Raw genomic sequence first — 17,500 nt, forward strand, 5'->3', positions numbered from 1 at the left:
CCCTCCCTCACTCCTTTCCTCCCTCCCTCCCTCTGTTACCTCCTCACCCTCAGCCTCTCCCTCCTGCACCATTCTTTTCCTCTTCTCCTTCCCTGTGCTTCCCTCCCCTGCCTCCACTCTCTTCCTTCCTCTTTCTTCTCCCCTATCTCCCTCCCCTCCCTCCCTTTCTCTTATCTTCCCCTCCCTCCCTCTATTACCCTCTCAACCCCACCTCGTCTTCTTCCCTTCTCCCTCCTTCTCCCCTACCTTCCTCCCGTCCCGCCTCCCCCTCCCCATCTCCCTCCCTCTCTCCCCAAAACTTCCCCTATCTCCTCCTCCTTTTCTGTTCCCCTCAGCCTTTTCTCCTCCTCCTCTTCCTCCTCCAACTCCCCCCAATCCCCTACCCTGCCCCTCCTATCCCACTCTCTCTCATCTTCACCCTTTAACCTCTCCCCATATCCCTACCTCTCCTTATCCCTCCCCTCATTTCTTCTCCTCCCCTTCCATCCCTTCCCCTCTCCTCCCCTTCCATCCCTTCCCCTCTCCTCCCCATCCCTTCCCCTCCCAGTAAGATCAAACGGCCTTCTTCTGCTATCTTCTTTTCTATACCTAATTTATATTCTCTCTCTTACATATTCCTCCTTCCGTATATCTTTCTCTCTCTCTCTCTCTTTCTCTCTCTCTCTCTCTCTCTCATTTTTACATCTCCACTCTCCCTACTCTTCCCTCCCTCCTCTCTCCCTACTCCCCCTCTTCCCTCATCCCGCTCCACTTCCTATCTCTCTCCCCACCTCCCTATCTCACCCCCACCCTTACATCTTCCCCTCCCCTCCTCCTTCCCTCTCCTCTCCCCCTCCCCTCCCCCTCCCCGTTACCTGGTGTGTGCGTGAGTCACCTGGACCCGTGACGTCACATCTGTAACAGCTGAGGAGGAGCCACGATGTAACAAGTACTGTAACGCCATGTAACAGCGTACTTGTAATGCAGTACTGTACCTACCTAGTGAGAATGTACAGGTGTAATGAAGTCTGTAACAACTATACTCTCATTACTTTAACTTGGCCCAGATATTCGTCCTTCCGCAGCTTATTTCACGTACAGAGTCAAAGAAGAGAATATGTTACGGCTCTACATCCTTTCCACAACACTTCTTCGTGACTAGCATCATAGTCTGGCGTCAATCTATTAATACAACTTCGCATTTAAGATGGCAATACTAGAGTACTGTGGGGGTGACAAATGTAATGCTGTACGGTTAATGTGCTAATGTAATGAAATAGGAAACATGTACTACTGTAATGTAATATTTTGTAATGTAACGCAACTATACTCTGTTCATATTACCTTGGCTTATAAATGTCATCCCTCCATCTCGAATGCTGAGTTATAACAAGAGATTAGCACTAGAATATGATGCTAGTCACGATGAAGTGCTGCGGAAGGGATGTGGAGCCGCAGTTTTGTCTTTTTCTGCCACTGAGCTTTGTAAAATAAAGTGGATGAACTGTAATTAGGCTAACTTTATGTAATCGTGTACTTGTAACAATGTAATGAAATGTGCTCTCATAATACTGTACCCTTATAGAAGTACACTGTAATGTAATAACTGAGGGCTATGTAATGTACCAGGCGACTTATCATATTGTAATGTATTCGTGTACCTGTAATGCCATCATGTAACAAGTGCTGCATGTACTGTAATGATGTACTAGTAATAATTAACCTCTGATATTATGCTTAGTGGAGTATCTGTAATATTAAATGTAATGCAGGGAGGAATGTAACATGTAACGGAATGTAATGCGATGGTGCTCTTATAATGGCGATGTAACAGAGTACACTTGTAATGTAATAGGGTAACAGTGTACACTAATATTTTCGTGTAATGTATTTGTAACTGTACATGTGTGTAATCCTAGTATCAATGTGTGTGTGTGTGTGTGTGTGTGTGTGTGTGTGTGTGTGTGTGTGTGTGTGTGTGTGTGTGTGTGTGTGTGTGTGTGTGTGTGTGGTGAAGGATAGGGTAAAGAGGAGGGAAGAAGAGGAACAGATGAAGGAAAAAGGAGAGAGAGAGAGAGAGAGAGAGTACTTAAAGAATGTAAAAAATGTTGAGAAAAAGAACAAACGAAAAAAAAGGGATTGAAGTATCTATCTATCTATACCCAGACGCCTTAATTCCGGATGGGGGTGGCCACAAATAAATCGCCTCCATGTCACTCTTTCCTCCGTCATCAGGCAGCCCTTTCTCCACCTCACACCACTCTCTCATATACTTCTCCAACCCATTCTTCCATCTCATCCTCTGCTCTATCAATGTTGAGCTGTGACAATAGATTAACAATAGAATACGATGCTAGTCACGAAGAAGTGCTATGGAAAGAATGTTGAACCGCGGAATTTTCTTATTTTGACACTGAGGTATGGGAAATAAGCTGCAAAAGGTCGAAAGGATGTGAAGATGGGGATGAGATAGGGAGGCGGGGAGAGAGATAGGAAGTGGAGAGGGAGGAGGGAAGGGGGAGAAGAGAGAGAGAAGGGAGGAAAGAGGGAAGGGGGAGAGGAGAGAGAGGAGGGAGGGAAAAGGGGAGGGGGAGAAGAGAGAGAAGAGGGAGGGAAGAGGAAGGGGAGAGAAAATGGTGAATCAACTCAGAAAAAGACAATACTACGGCTCTACATCCCTTCCGTAGCACCTCTTCGTGACTAGCATCATATTCCAGCGTTAATCTTGGTGGAGAGGAGTGGGGTTTGGGTCAAGGAGTGAAAATAAATATAATACACTGTTACCTAGGTATTTTTATCTTTCTTACCTATAACAGTACTATCACCTCACTCTCTTATCAGTGTTCATTTTCGTACACCAGATTATCAGTTCATGTATTATCTATTCTGAAATGACTTATCACAGCTTTTATTTATTTATTTATCTGTCTATCTATCTATTTATTTATTTATTTATTTGCCAATATTAAGTACAATATTTTCTACAATAGCACCTCTTCGTGACTAGCATCCTAATCTAGAGTCAAATATTGCTACAACTTACCAATTAAGACAGAGAGGCGGCAATTTTAGGCCAAGTTAAGAGTAAAATAGGCAGCGTTACTATTTCCTACTCTTATTTACCTCTATAAATAGGAACATGCTGATTCCTTCCCTATTCCAAACCCCTATCCATTTTCCGATTAGCCCTATCCATGCCACGAGGTGTAACTTTCCCAATTAGTCTAACGTAAGAGACTCTACCAATTTCTGAAGTTTAGATAAATTATAGAGGAAGAAAGAGGGAAAGAAGGCGAAGATAAGAGATTGGAGAAGGAGGAGAAGAAGAAGGGAGGAAAGGAAGAGGAGGATGAAAAGAGGAGAAACGAGGGAGAAGAAATACAGGAAGAGAAAAGATGAAGGAGGGAGGAATGAGGAAGAAAATGAGGGATTCTGAAGGAAGGGCGGAGAGGAAAGGATGAAGGAAGATGGAGGAAAGAAGGGAGGGAGGGAGGGAGGGAGGGACAGCCTACAACTACAAGACATAACGGTACTTCTTCCCTCCCCACGTGGTCTCTCTCTCTCTCTCTCTCTCTCTCTCTCTCTCATCTGTTATTTTTTTCCCCCTATTTCATCCACCCGTGTCTACTCCCTTTCTCTTTTTCTCTCCCTCTCTCCTCCTTCCTTCTTACTTCCTTCACAATATTTTTTCTGTCTTCTCATCTCTCTCTCTCTCTCTCTTTCTCTTTAATTCCTACCCTCGCCACCCTCCTCCTCCCTCCTTCCCTCCTCCCTCCTTCCCTCCGCCCTTGTGCACCTCCTTCCCTCCTTCCTTTAAATTCCTTCTCTACCTGTGGGCTCCTCCCTCCCCCCCCCAGTTACCTTCTTCCCCACCTCTCTCTCTCTCTCTCTCTCTCTCTCTCTCTCTTATTCTTGCTCTTCCTCCTCCTCCTTCTCCTCCCTTCCCTCATTTTCCTATTCCTCCCCACACTTCCCTCCCCCAGCTCCCTCCCCTATTCATTTCCTTCCCTCCCTTCACCCTCCCCTACTCTCGTCCCTCTGCCTATCTTCCTATCTCCATCTCTTTTTTTTTTTTTTTTTACTCCTTCATTCACCTCCTCTTCTTTCACTTCCTTTTCTTCCGTTTCTTCTCTTCACTTCCTTACTCTCTCTTCTTCCTCTCTCTTCTCTTCCTTTTCTTTGATCCCCCTTCCTATCCACCTCCCCTTTCCTTTCTCTTCCTTTTCCCTCCCTCCCTCCCTCCCTTTCCTTCTCTCCTCATACCCTTTCCATCCTTCCCACCTTACCCTTTCCACCCCTTCCTTCCCCCTTCTCTTCTATTACCCCTCTTATCCCTTCTCCTCTCCCCTCCTTACCCTTTCCTCCCCTTCCCTCCCCCTTCTCTTCTATTACCCCTCTTATCCCTTCTCCCCTCCCCTCCCCTCCCCTCTCCTCCTCCCTCCCCTCCCCTCCTCCCTCTCTTTACGGTACCTCCCAGTGTACGAAGCAGCTGAATTGTTTAACACAGGAGGTCCGGGATGAGAGAGAGAGAGAGAGAACTGTGTGTGTGTGTGTGTGTGTGTGTGTGTGTGTGTGTGTGTGTGTGTGTGTGTGTGTGTGTGTGTGTGTGTGTGTGTGTGTGTGTGTGTGTGCGCGTGTGCGTGTGTGTGTGCGCGCGCGCGCTGGGATCTGAAAGGCTGTCAAATGCTGTAATACTGATGTTCTTTCTGTAAATGCTGTGTTATGGTTTTATGTGCTGCTATGGTGTTATGTGGTGTTATGTGTTGATATGCGGTGTTATGTGCTGTTACGCTGTGTTACGTGCTGCTATTGCCTCCGCCTACGAAAATGAACAAGGGTTACGTATTCAGTCTTGTCCGTCTGTGTCTGTGTACAAGATATCTCAGAAAGTTATTACATGATTTTAATGATATCTTACGAACAGATGGGCAAAGGGTCAAGGAAGAGTTGATTAGATTTTGAGGTGAAACGGATCAGGAGACAGAAAGAAGTCGTCAATTTTATTGGTGTCCGCGGTGGTGTGCCCTCTCTGAAATTTTGAAACAGGGCAGACCAAGACCGTAGAGTTATTTGCCTATGTGAGACCGTGAGAGTACGTCAGGTGGGAAGGAGGAATGACAGTAGATGCTTTATGATGTGCTACTGTGCTGTGCTCTGTGCTGCCGTGCCGTCCTATGTGGTGCTTTATTGTGCTATGTGCTGCTAAATTGTGCTGTGCTGCTAAATTGTGCTGTGCTGGTATACTGTGGAGCTATACTGGGCTATGTGGTGCTATATTGTGCCATGTGGTGCTAAATTGTGCCATGTGGTGCTATGGAGCTATACTGGGCTATGTGGTGCTATATTGTGCCATGTGGTGCTAAATTGTGCCATGTGGTGCTATATTGTGTTGTGTGCTGCTATGCTGTGGTATGTGCTGCTGTTATGATGTGTGTGTGTGTGTGTGTGTGTGTGTGTGTGTGTGTGTGTGTGTGTGTGTGTGTGTGTGTGTGTGTGTGTGTGTGTGTGTGTGTGTTGGCAATTTCCCTGAGCGTCTTGAACTCGTCTTAGTTTAACTACATACTCGTAAACACACACACACACACACACACACACACACACACACACACACACACACACACACACACACACACACACACAAATCGACTGCTATTCACTACAGAGCAAAACACTTATAATTCACAGATCCGATGAAAGGAGTGAATAAAACAGGTGATAATGAAGAATAATCAACACAGGAGAAAAGGAAGGAGTTTGATCGAAAATAAAAACAAACATCTTAATCATCATCATCATCATCATCACCATCATCATAACCATCACCACTACTACCACCGACAGGAACAAGAACAGCATCAATAATAATAATAATAATAATAATAATAATAATAATAATAAAAATAATGGCTTACCTTGTCAGATGAAATGACAGGGGAAGATAGATTTGGCAGGGGAGATGGGAAGGAAAAGAATGGTGGGGGGAGGAGAAGAGGGGAAGGTGGGGAGGGGAGACAGAAAGGATGGGAAAGGGAGTAGAGGGAGGGGGTGAAAGAAAGAAAAAGAGGGGGAGGGAAGGAAGAGGAAGGGATGGGGAGAAAGAAGAGGAGGGGAAGGAGGGGAGAGAATGACAGCAGTGGAGAAAGAAAACAAGGGGAGAAGGGAGAAGAGGAGGGAAAGGCGGGGAGAGACAAAGAAAGGAAGGGAGAAGTGAATAGGAAAGGGGAGGTAAAAGCGAAGAAGGGGAGGAAAAAAGTGGGAGGGAGAAGAAGGGGTGAGGGTGAGGAGGAGGAGAAGAAGAAGGTAGGAGGAAAAGAAGGAAAGGGGAGGGGAGGAGGGGAAGGGGGAGATGTAGAGGGGGCGGGGAGGAAGGTGAGAACCAGGAAGAAGGGAGAAAGTAGCGAGAGGGAAGAAAAAGGGAGATTATGTGAGGGAGATATGAAGAAAAAGGGAGGGTGAGGGGCCAGTGAGGTGGTGGGTAAGGGAGGAAGGAAGATTTGGGGGAAGAAAGGGAGGGAGGAAAGATGTAGGGAAGGAAGAGGAGGAAGGAAGAATTAAGGGAACGAAAAGGAAGAAAAGAAGGCAGGAAAGGCAGACTGGCAAGATTTAAAGGAAGGAAAGGAGGTGAGGAAGATTTAGGGAAAGAAAAGAAAAGGTGAGTTGAAGGTAGGATTCTGGGGAGGGAAAGGGGAGAGGGGAGGTGTTGGGGGAGGAAGAGGATTTAGGGGAGATGCGTGGAAATGGTACTCAGTGAACCCGACGTTGAAGGAAAAGGGAAGGGGAGACGAGGAAGGTAATGGAGGGGAGGGGGAGTAGTGAAGGAGGGGGAGAAGAAGGATGAGAGGTACAGGTGAAGGAGAGGAGATAGGAGAGGGAGAAAGAAAAGGAAGACAGGAAGTGGGGGAGGGGGAGAAGAAGGGTCAGTGGGGAGAAGGAAATAAAGAAAGAATAAAGAAGGGATAGAAGGGGTGATTGAGATGGGAGAAGAGAGAATGGTGAGGCACGGTTGGGGAGAGATGAAAAAGAGGCGGGGAGGTGGTTGGTGAGTGAGAAGAGGGGAGGACAGATGGGGAGAAAGGGCAGAGAGAAGGGAGAATGGAAAGAAGAAATGGTGGAGTGAGGGGAGGAAAGATTAAAGGGGGAGAAGGGTAAGAGGAAGATGGGGTGGGTGGGGAGAAGGAAGGAAGGAGGGGGGAAAGGGGGAGGGAGAATCAGAGGATGGAAGCTGGGAAGGTAGAAAAGGAGGAATGGGGATGGTGGGGGTGGGGTGTGGGGGGTTAGAGGTGTGGGGTGGGGGTGGGGGGTGGGAGATGGGGGGTAGGGCAAGGCACCAACTCACCTACCGTAGTGGAAATAATATCACCAGCTCAGGTACTGTACCCGAAACGCACACAAACACGTACCTGTAGGGGAGAGAGAGAGGGGGGGTTAGTATGTATGTGTGCGGGAGAGAAGGGAGGGGGAGTGAGAGGGGGAGACAGGAGGGGGCTTAAGCTTAGGGTGGTTTTCTAGTAAGCTTATGTCGACATCAGCATAAAATAACGAGCAACAGATTTTTTTGGTGTTACAGGCAGACTAAGTCGCTAAGGGAGAGGTGTTAGGGGGAGTGGTGAGGGGGGGAGGGGGGGTTAAATCCGTCCTCTGCCTGTCTCACCTACCCTCTCTCACTCACCACCTGTCACCATCACTGTCACCTGTCACCACACACACACACACAGTCACCAGTTTCATGACAATCCCCCCAATAATTTTTCAGTAACCCCCGGAGACATACAGACAGACAAGAATGAAAAAAAAAAAAAAAAAAATCCCACTCTTCATCCTAGCAGTGAAGGCGGCGGGGGTGGGGGGGGGCATTCAGTGGAGCATATACCCCCCACCACAGGATAAAGAGTTGATATGTGTGTCCTTGCTTTTTATGTCCAATTTCCCCCCAATCACTTCATCCTTGGGTCACCGCGACATTCTACACAAGCCTGTCATTAGCGTTTTGTTTAGCTCGTGGATAGATAGATAGAGATAGATAGATAGATAGATAGATAGATAGAGAGAGAGAGAGAGAGAGAGAAGAGCTGAAACTGAATTATAACTTTGCATTTTTTTTTTATCATACGTATAACTCTGAACCAAGTATTGTATCACATCCTAGCATTTCTAACTCAATAATAATAATAATAATAATAATAATAATAGTAATAATAATAATAATAAAGATTTCAGTAATAAAACAAAAGCCTCAAATACCGTTTCTTTTCCTCTATCCTTTCTCCCCTTCTCTCATTCCTCCCATCTCTTCCTCTCATTCCTCCCCTTCCCCTTTTCTCTCCACCTCCTCCCTTCTCTCCCCTCCACCTCTCTCTCTCTCTCTCTCTCTCTCTCTCTCTCTCTCTCTCTCTCCCCTCCCTCTTTTTTTCCCTTCCTCCTCCCTTTCATTCCTCCCCCTTCCTCCTGTCTTTCCTTTCTCTCCTCCTCTCCCCCTCGAGCAACAGCACTGAGCCAACCAGGTGACCCTCAAACCTCATCCTCCACCCATCCCCCTCAAGGTTAAGTATTCATAAAGATTCTTAGGACAAACTTTATCACAAACACCTCTCCATACATTTTAAATATTATCATGAATCCTGTGTCGTCACTTCAGAGTAATATTTAAGACAATTTTTAAAAGTCTCTATGCCTGTTAAATAATATAATAAATAATTCTCTTTTTTTCATATATTTAGTGTTATTATTTACCTACTTCGACAATTATTACCACAGTCGAGTCTCAGGATAAAATAATGAATAATCTTTGGTCTGGCCTGTATTTTTCACGTTTATTATTCACTCTAGTTTAGCTGGGAAGGATTTGGCACCTGAATGAATTATAGAAACAGTTATTTTATACACGACTTAATTCCTTCACCTGGATGACGTAATTACAGGTGATTCTTTCCTACCTGTAGATGATTTTTATGAGGCATGGGAGATATCTTTAATTTCTTTATTTTCTTTATTTTTTCTTCTTTTTGGGGCTTAGGATATTTCTCATCTCTGTATGCTGGTGGGGAGATATTTTTATTTTATTTTATTTTTTCTTATACTGCTAAGGATGTATATACATATATTTTCTTTTTTTTTTTTTTTTTGGTGCTATTTTTTTCTTATATAGGGGTTCAGAATTAGACTCCATTAGCCCTTTCAGTACAACAGACCTCCATTAATCCCCTTATATCCGGCAGTCATTTTACTTCACTCTTTCTCCAGATGATGTCACTCATTTAGACATCCTTTTCACACTTAAGGCATAGAGTATTGACTTCATTCACCCCTAGAGGTTAAGTTTAAGATGTTTTGTGTATACGGCCCCCTCCTACTCCACCCCAAGTAGGCCTAGTAACTCCATAATAGGCCAGACTACTCCCCCTCCCCCCTCCCCAAGCCTACCCGATAATTTAGGCCACTCTTGCAAGGGTAAATGTGAAAGGAACAGCATCTGGGGAGGAAGTCTGGCATTGTGTGTGTGTGTGTGTGTGTGTGTGTGTGTGTGTGTGTGTGTGTGTGTGTGTGTGTGTGTGTGTGTGTGTGTGTGTGTGTGTGTGTGTGTGAGGAAAGGACAGGATGAGGTAAATTAGAGGAAGGTTGTGAGCGTGTGTGTGTGTATGGGACGTGGGTATGGATGGACGGTCATGTATATGTTTTGACGTGTGTGTGTGTGTGTGTGTGTGTGTGTGTGTGTGTGTGTGTGTGTGTGTGTGTGTGTGTGTGTGTGTGTGTGTGTGTGTGTGTGTACGAGGAAAGTCAAGCAGGTGTACCAATGTGTATGGATGTCACTATTTATACCAGTATGCTCTCACACACACACACACACACACACACACACACACACACACACACACACACACACACACACACACACACACACACTTTCTTCCTCCCTCTCCTACTTCTGATCCCTCTGCAAACCCTCTCATCCCACTCCCACATCCCATCCTTCTCTCTCTCTCTCTCTCTCTCTCTCAACAATGTGCAAGTAATATGGCCGACGTGGTGAATTTCCCAGCTAAAGTGTGTGTGTGTGTGTGTGTGTGTGTGTGTGTGTGTGTGTGTGTGTGTGTGTGCCATTCATTACCACGTTCCTCCCTCCCCTACCCACCCCTCCCCCACACTCCTCCCTTCTCCTCTCATCCTCACCTGTCACCCCTCACCCAATACTCCCCTCACTCTCAAGGGAGGGGAGGGGAGGGAAGGGGGGGAGAGGGGAAGTCATATGAAGGAGAGAGGGAGGAAAGAAGGCATGGGGAGGGGAGGGGAGAGGAAAGGCAAGGGGAGGGGGTGGAGAGGAACGGGAGGGGAGAGGAGAAGGGAGACAAAATAAGAATGGGTTTCAAAATATAGGAAGGGAGTAGGGGAGATTAGAAGGGGAGAAGAGGGGAGGGTAAGGAAAAAGAGGGAAAGGAAAGAAAGACAGGAAGAGGAGAAGAGGTGAGGGGAAAATAGGAAAGAAGAAGAGGGAAGAGCAAATAGTGTTAGGAAGGAATGAAGAGGAAGGAAGAGGAGGAAAGAGAGGTGTGGGAGGTAAAGAGAAGATGAAGAAGAGAGAAGATAGGAGGGAAAGGAGGTGAAGAAGTTAGATGGAGAGAAAAAAAGAGAGAGTGAGGGGTGAAAAAGAGGAGAAAGAGGGGAGGAAAGAGAGGGAGGGGGAGGAAAGAGGGGGAGGGGGAGGAAAGAGGGGGAGGAAAGAGAGGGGGGAACAGAGGGAGGGGGAGGAAAGAGAGGGAGGGGAGGAAAGAGAGGGAGGGGAGGAAAGAGAGGGAGGGGAGGAAAGAGAGGGAGGGGGAGGAAAGAGAGGGAGGGGGAGGAAAGAGAGGGGGGGAACAGAGGGAGGGGGAGGAAAGAGAGGGAGGGGGAGGAAAGAGGAAAGAGTGGGGGTTACATCAAAACAAGATGTTCCCACGCCCTGTTCCCACGCCTTCTGTGTGGGGGGAGGGGAGGGGGAGGAGGAGAAGGAGGAGGAGAAGAAGAAGAAGAAGAAGAAAAAGAAGAAGAAGAAGAAAAAGAAGAAGAAAAAAAAGAAGAAGAAGAGGAGGAGGAGGAATGGAATTGGAAGGAGGAGCTGGAGGGAGGGAGAGGGGGATGAAAGGAGGTGGGGGAAGACTTAGAGAATGGAATGACGTGTGTGTGTGTGTGTGTGTGTGTGTGTGTGTGTGTGTGTGTGTGTGTGTGTGTGTGTGTGTGTGTGTGTGTGTGTGTGTGTGTGTGTGTGTGTGTGTGTGTGTGTGTGTGTGTGTGTGAGAGAGAGAGAGAGAGAGAGAGAGAGAGAGAGAGAGAGAGAGGAGAAATGACAGGGGTAAGGAGGGGGAAATGGGGAGAGGGAAGAAGGGGAGAAAGAAAGAAAAATGGAATGAGATGAGAATGGAAGAGGAAAAATAAGAAAGGAGGGGAAGGGGGAGGGAAGGAGTGGGAGAGGGGGGAGGGAAGGAGAGAGGGAGAGGGGAAGAGAAGGAGAGGGGAGGGGGAGGAGAGGGAGAGAGAGACGAAGAAGGAGAGGGAAGAGAGAAGAGGGATTTCGTGACATAAGTGGGAGGCTTTGTGTGTGTGTGTGTGTGTGTGTGTGTGTGTGTGTGTGTGTGTGTGTGTGTGAGAGAGAGAGAAAGCCAAGTCCTCTCTCTCTCTCTCTCTCTCTCTCTCTCCATCAGGGGTTTCAGTACATACCCACTAAACGCTACTCACACACATTCTACAACCCACCTTTTCTCACGTCCACCTTCCCTCACTCACTCACCTACTCACCCACTGACTCCCCTACTCACCCACTGACTCCCCTACTCACCCACTGACTCACCTACTCACCCACTGACTCACCTACTCACCCATTGACTCCCCTACTCACCCACTGATTCACCTACTCACCCACTGACTCACCTACTCACCCACTGACTCCCCTACTCACCCACTGATTCACCTACTCACCCACTGACTCACCTACTCACCCACTGACTCACCTACTCACCCACTGACTCCCCTACTCACCCACCTACTCACCTACTCACCCACTGACTCACCTACTCACCCCTGACTCACCTACTCACCCCCTGACTCACCTACTCACCCACTGACTCACCCCCTGACTCACCTACTCACCCACTGACTCACCTGCCACTGAAGAAACCTTGCTGTAGGCTTGACTATATAAGGCCATTGTCCCTCCTCGGTCTCCCTCTCCCCTCCTTCCTTCCTCCTCCTCCTCCTTCTCTCTTTCTCTTTCTCTTATTTATTCACTCTTACTTTTCTTTTTTTCGTCTTTACCAAAATCTCTTCTCTCCTACTTAATCTCTTCTCACTGATTTTCTCACTTTCTTTCTCATTTTTCCTCTTTCTTCTTTTCTCTCCCATTTACTTTACTTTTTATCACTATCTTTATTTTTCTTTACTATTTATTTTTCTGATTCATTCTGTTACCTCACTTGTATCTCGCTTTTAGCTTTCTCTCTTCACTGTTAAGCTAATTCACTTTCTTTCTTTTTTTCTCTCGTTTCTCCCTCATTTCTGCAGTCTTCCTTCTTTCCTATATACGTTTTTACTTCTCTCTCTCCTTTACACGTTCTATGCTCCTTCTTTCCTTCACTCACTCCTTTTTTTTTCCTTTTCTCCTTCACCTCACCTTTTGTCACTACTTCTTTGCCCTTCTGCTTCCTTCATTTTGTTTCCCTCATTCCCTTATTCACCCATTCTTCTTTCCTTCCTTCCCTTCCTCCTTCCTTCCTTCCCTATTTCTTTATTGTTCCTTAGTTCTAGTTTCTTTCCTTGTTTCACGTTTCCTTTCTTCCTTCTTCCTTATAACCTCTTTATTCCTTTATATTTACTTTCCTTCACTCCTTTATTCTACCACTCTGTTTTCCTTTAATTCCTTCATCTTTTTCTTCCTAGTTCCTCCTCTCCGTATTCCTTTCTTCCTTCCTTTTTTTCTCTTCTTTATTTCTCTATCTTCTCCTTCCTTCCATCCCTCCTTCCTTCACCCTCCTTCACGGGCATGACCTAAGGAGACGTAAATGACGGGCTTGGCTTGTAAACACTGCAATTATACCCACCCCCACCTACTCTACACCTGTTTACACCTGATTACGTTTGTTTATCACCTGTTTACACCTGATTACGTCTGTTTATCGCCTGTTTACACCTGATTACGTCTGCTTGTCACCTGTTTACGTCTGTTTGTCACCTGTTTACACCTGATTTACGTGTTTGTCACCTGTTTACACCTGATTACGTCTGTTTGTCACCTGTTTACACCTGATTTATGTCGGTTTGTCACCTGTTTACACCTGATTTACGTCTGTTTGTCACCAGTTTACACCTGATTTATGTCGGTTTGTCACCTGTTTACACCTGATTTACGTCTGTTTGTCACCTGTTTACACCTGATTTATGTCGGTTTGTCGCCTGTTTACACTTAATTACGTGTCTGTCACCTGTTCACACCTGGTTACATCTGTTTTTTCCCTGTTTACACATATTTACAATCCTGTTTATCATCTGTTTACATTTTATGACATCCGTTTGCCACCTGTTCCACCTGCTTTCCTGTTCATCATTTGTTCACACCTGTTCACACTAATTAGGTTCGTTCCACCTGTTTACACCTGCCCGTCACCTTCTGAGATCCGATTAAATTTGTCTGTCATCTGCCTACACCTCTCTCCACTTAATTACACCTGTCTATATCAATTTACCTGCCTATTAATTTACACCTGTCTTGAATTCACATGTCTATTAATTCACACCTACTAATGTACACCTGTCTATCTGTTTTCAATTTACACCTGCCTATCAATTTACACCTGTCTATCAATTTACACCTGTCACCAATTAACACGTGTCTGCATCATTTCACACCTGTCTATCAATTAACACGTCTCACTAATTTACACCTGTCTGTACCCACGTTACACCTGTCATCCACTCTATGGAAATGAGAGAGAGAGAGAGAGAGAGAGAGAGAGAGAGAGAGAGAAAGAGAGAGAGAGAGAGAGAGAGAGAGAGGACTAAGAACGGGCAGAAATAAGCAAGAATGGATTTAACTACTGATAACGAATCCAAAAATATATTAGAATTCACAAAGGATATAAGAATGAATGAAAGTAAGCTTAAAAAGAATGATAATTATGGTTTAAGACAGGATGAGAATAGGTTGGAATAAGTGAGTCAGCTGGAAATGGGGCAAGACTGGATAGAATGAGCTGAGAATGGGTAAAATGGGTTAGAATGAGCTGAGAACGGGTAGAGATGGGTTTGAATGAGCTGAGAATGGGTACAGATAGGTTAGAATGAGCTAAGAATGGATAGAGATGGAGTAGAATGAGCTAAGAAAGAGTATAGGTTAGAATGAGCTGAGAATGGGTAAGGGAAGTAAAAACGGGTGACCATGAGTGAAACAGAGTGGAAAATAAAAGGAAATTGAAGACTGATGTGACACAAAGTGGGAAAGGGGAGAGAGAGAAACGTGACGGTGGTGACATGAGGTGAGAGAGAGAGAGAGAAACGTGACCAGTGAAACGGAGGACGATTGGTGACTAAAAGTGAAACAGAGGAAGAGAAAAAAACATGACAGGAGTGAAACAAGTAGCGTGACAGACAGGTAAAAAAAAACAACAACAAAAGGACGAAACTTAAAACGCATCAAGGATTCTGACGCGAGGTGGAAAAGAAAATGAAACTAATGAGAAAAGGAGAAACTAAGAGCAGAAAAGGAGAGGAAAAAATGAGTGAAACATGGTAGAAACAGGGTGTCGGAAAAACTAAGTGAATGAAACAAGACTTGGGGGTAGGGAATAAAGTCGTAAAGAAAAGAAAACTGCTGAAACACTGGAAATAAAGAAACGTGAGAGAGTGAAACCAGGTGGAAGCAGGGTGCGCGACAGGCCAAAAACACAATGAAACTTAATTAAAACACGGCCAGACTTTGTTTCGAAACTTCCTTTGCGCCTCTGGGACTCGCTCAACAACTTGGTCTTAGCGCCACACACGCGAAACTTCCTCTTAAGAAACACGGCCAGCTCTTTGCAACTTGGAAGCTGTAAATTGTACCACTTCAGGTTCGGCCACAGTCCACCACAATCCACCACAGTAAACCACAATTCACCACAATCAATCATATTTCCTTGCAAGTTCGACGTTGTAACTTATATCACTTCAAATACGAACCCACAATGAATGACATTTACTACACAATCAATGACATTTCTTTGTAATTTCTAGACTGTAAACTGTATCATTTACGGTTTGAGCACCACAATTATCTTTGTAAAATTCGAAGCTTCAACTGTACCACAATGACCACACAACCAACCACACCTCTTTGTAACTACGAAGCTTTAAACTGTACCGCATCGGGTTCGGGTACCGCAGTTAACTACCACAATCCATCACAATTAAACACACTACCACCACACAGCACCACACCCCCGCCAGAACTACAGATGCCCTACAGATTCCAGCCCTTTCGGTCTTTACGTAAGCCGCTCTCGTCTTCCCCAAGCTTCGAACACCGCCAACGAAGCCGTATGAAGCAACGCACTTCTACTGGGACTCTGCCTTTCTCGCTCTGGGCCTCCTAGAAACGCTATTTGGATCGAAAAAGGGCTAAGAAACCAAAGAATGTCGAGATGCATATGTCGTTCTAGTCTGTGGCTGCTGGACATGTGCAATAGAGGTCAGAATGATGGGAAAATGTATCGAGACTTTGAACCTTCCGTGGTGAATCCTTAGGGGTGATCGAGTGGTATTTCTTGCTAAGCTTCCCCCATCTCCTTCCCCCACCCTCTACTTTTTCTCCCCCCAACTCCCCTCCTTGTCTATTTCCCCCACTCCACCCAAGCCCTCTCCTTCATCCCCTCCCCTCCCCTCCCTTCCCTTTGCTTCCACTTGTGTCCATACCTCTTCACTCCACCCTCCCACCCACTCATCTTTCTCTCTCTTCCTTCTCTCCCCTCTCCACTGATAACCCTCCTTCTTTCTCCTCTTCACTCTCAGGTCCCCTTCTTCCCCTCTTTCGCTCCGAATCTCCTCCCCTCATCCTTATAATACACCTTTTCTTTTTTTTTAATTCTAACAATAATTTTCTTTTTAATGTCACATCCTCTCCCCTCCTTTTCCTTTCCTCTCCCCTCCTTTTCCTTTCCTCTCCCCTCCTTCCCCTCTTTCGACCCAAATCTCCTGCCCTCATCCATACATGACTCCTCTCTGATCCTCCTTCCTTCCCTTAAATTCTAGTGCTCCTTTTTCCTATCAATGTTATTTCTTTCCTCTCCCTTTCATTTTCATCTTCACTCTTCCCCCCCCCTCACACACCCACTCCACTCCCCATACCTCCTATCACATCCAGACCCTCTTCTAACCCTTTCCCTCACTCTCTTCCCCCCTTTCAGTCTTCCCTTCCCTCCCCAGCCCTCTCCGCATCTCCCTTTTCTATATTTTCTCTTTCTCTCTCCTCCCCTCTCCCCCATCTTCATATACCATCCACGTACCTTCAGCCTTCCCATCCCCTTCCCATCTCCCTCTCCTTTCCCCTTCTCTTTTCCCCTCTTCCTTCACATCTTCCCCACCATCTCTCCCCTTCCCTCACTTCCCTTTCTCTTCCCTCTCCCACCATCCTCCCATCTCCCACATCACTTTTCTCTTCCCCTCCCCTTCTCTTCTTTGCTCTCCCATTATCCTCCTCATCGCCTCTCTTCCCTTCCCTTCCCTCCCTTTCTCTGCTTTCTTCCATTATCCTCCCCAACTCCCCTATCTTCCCCTCCCCTCCCCTCCCCTCCCAAGTAAGCTCCCCTGGTGTCCTGAGACCCGACAAGTGGCCTGGCTGGACCTTAAGAACCACAGTCAACACATCTTTTACACAACTCTTTGATAGACACCTCTTTGTCTGTCTGTCTCTCAAGAACTACTTTTTTTTTTTATAACTTTCGACTGTCACACCTCTCCTCCACTCTTCATCGCATACTAATTAGTGTTCTTCTTTCTTCACTGAACGCTACTACTATTTCTACTATTCTTCTTCCTCTTCACTCACTACTGTCCTCCTCCTCTTCCTCCTCCTTCTCCCACTCTCCTCTTCCTCCTCTTTCTCTTCTCCTTCTTCTTCCTCTTTAAGAAGTACAGTCAACACATCCTTTATACAAGTCTTAATATCGACAGGTACACACCTCTCACTCTCTCCTTATTTTTTTTTCTTTTTCTTTTTCACCCCTCTCGGTACTACAATTGGTGTTTCTCTACTTGCTTCTATCCTCATCCTCGTCCTCCTCTTCTTCTTCTACTTTCCAATCTTGCATCCCTCTTTCCCCGTCTCCCCTTCCCCCTTCTCCGTAAAAGAAGGGGTACAAAATTAATCTTTACGAAACCTTGTTGAGAGAGAGAGAGAGAGAGAGAGAGAGAGAGAGAGAGAGAGAGAGAGAGAGAGAGAGAGAGAGAGAGTACTTCCATGTTGTTTGTGTGGGGGGGGACACACATATACATACGTCTGTCGTGTGTGAATGTATTTGGGTCGTAT

General features: G+C 45.9%; 1 protein-coding gene across 1 annotated transcript in view; it reads right to left on the bottom strand.

Annotated features, from left to right (window-relative positions):
• Positions 1–12,187, bottom strand: part of Hr3 (nuclear hormone receptor 3 ROR-beta) — a 142,496-nt gene extending 130,309 nt beyond the window's left edge. Inside the window, exon 1 of the mRNA XM_080286192.1 lies at positions 12,109–12,187. Within this exon, the coding sequence (XP_080142318.1) occupies positions 12,109–12,154 (46 nt within the window). The 5' untranslated portion in view covers positions 12,155–12,187. The remainder of the gene's footprint in view (positions 1–12,108) is intronic.
• Between the last annotated feature and the right edge of the window lie 5,313 nt (positions 12,188–17,500).

This window comes from Coenobita brevimanus, chromosome 110, assembly GCF_032717465.1.
Source record: "Coenobita brevimanus isolate Jiangsu-jjx chromosome 110, ASM3271746v2, whole genome shotgun sequence".
Classification (NCBI taxonomy): Eukaryota; Metazoa; Arthropoda; class Malacostraca; order Decapoda; family Coenobitidae; genus Coenobita; species Coenobita brevimanus.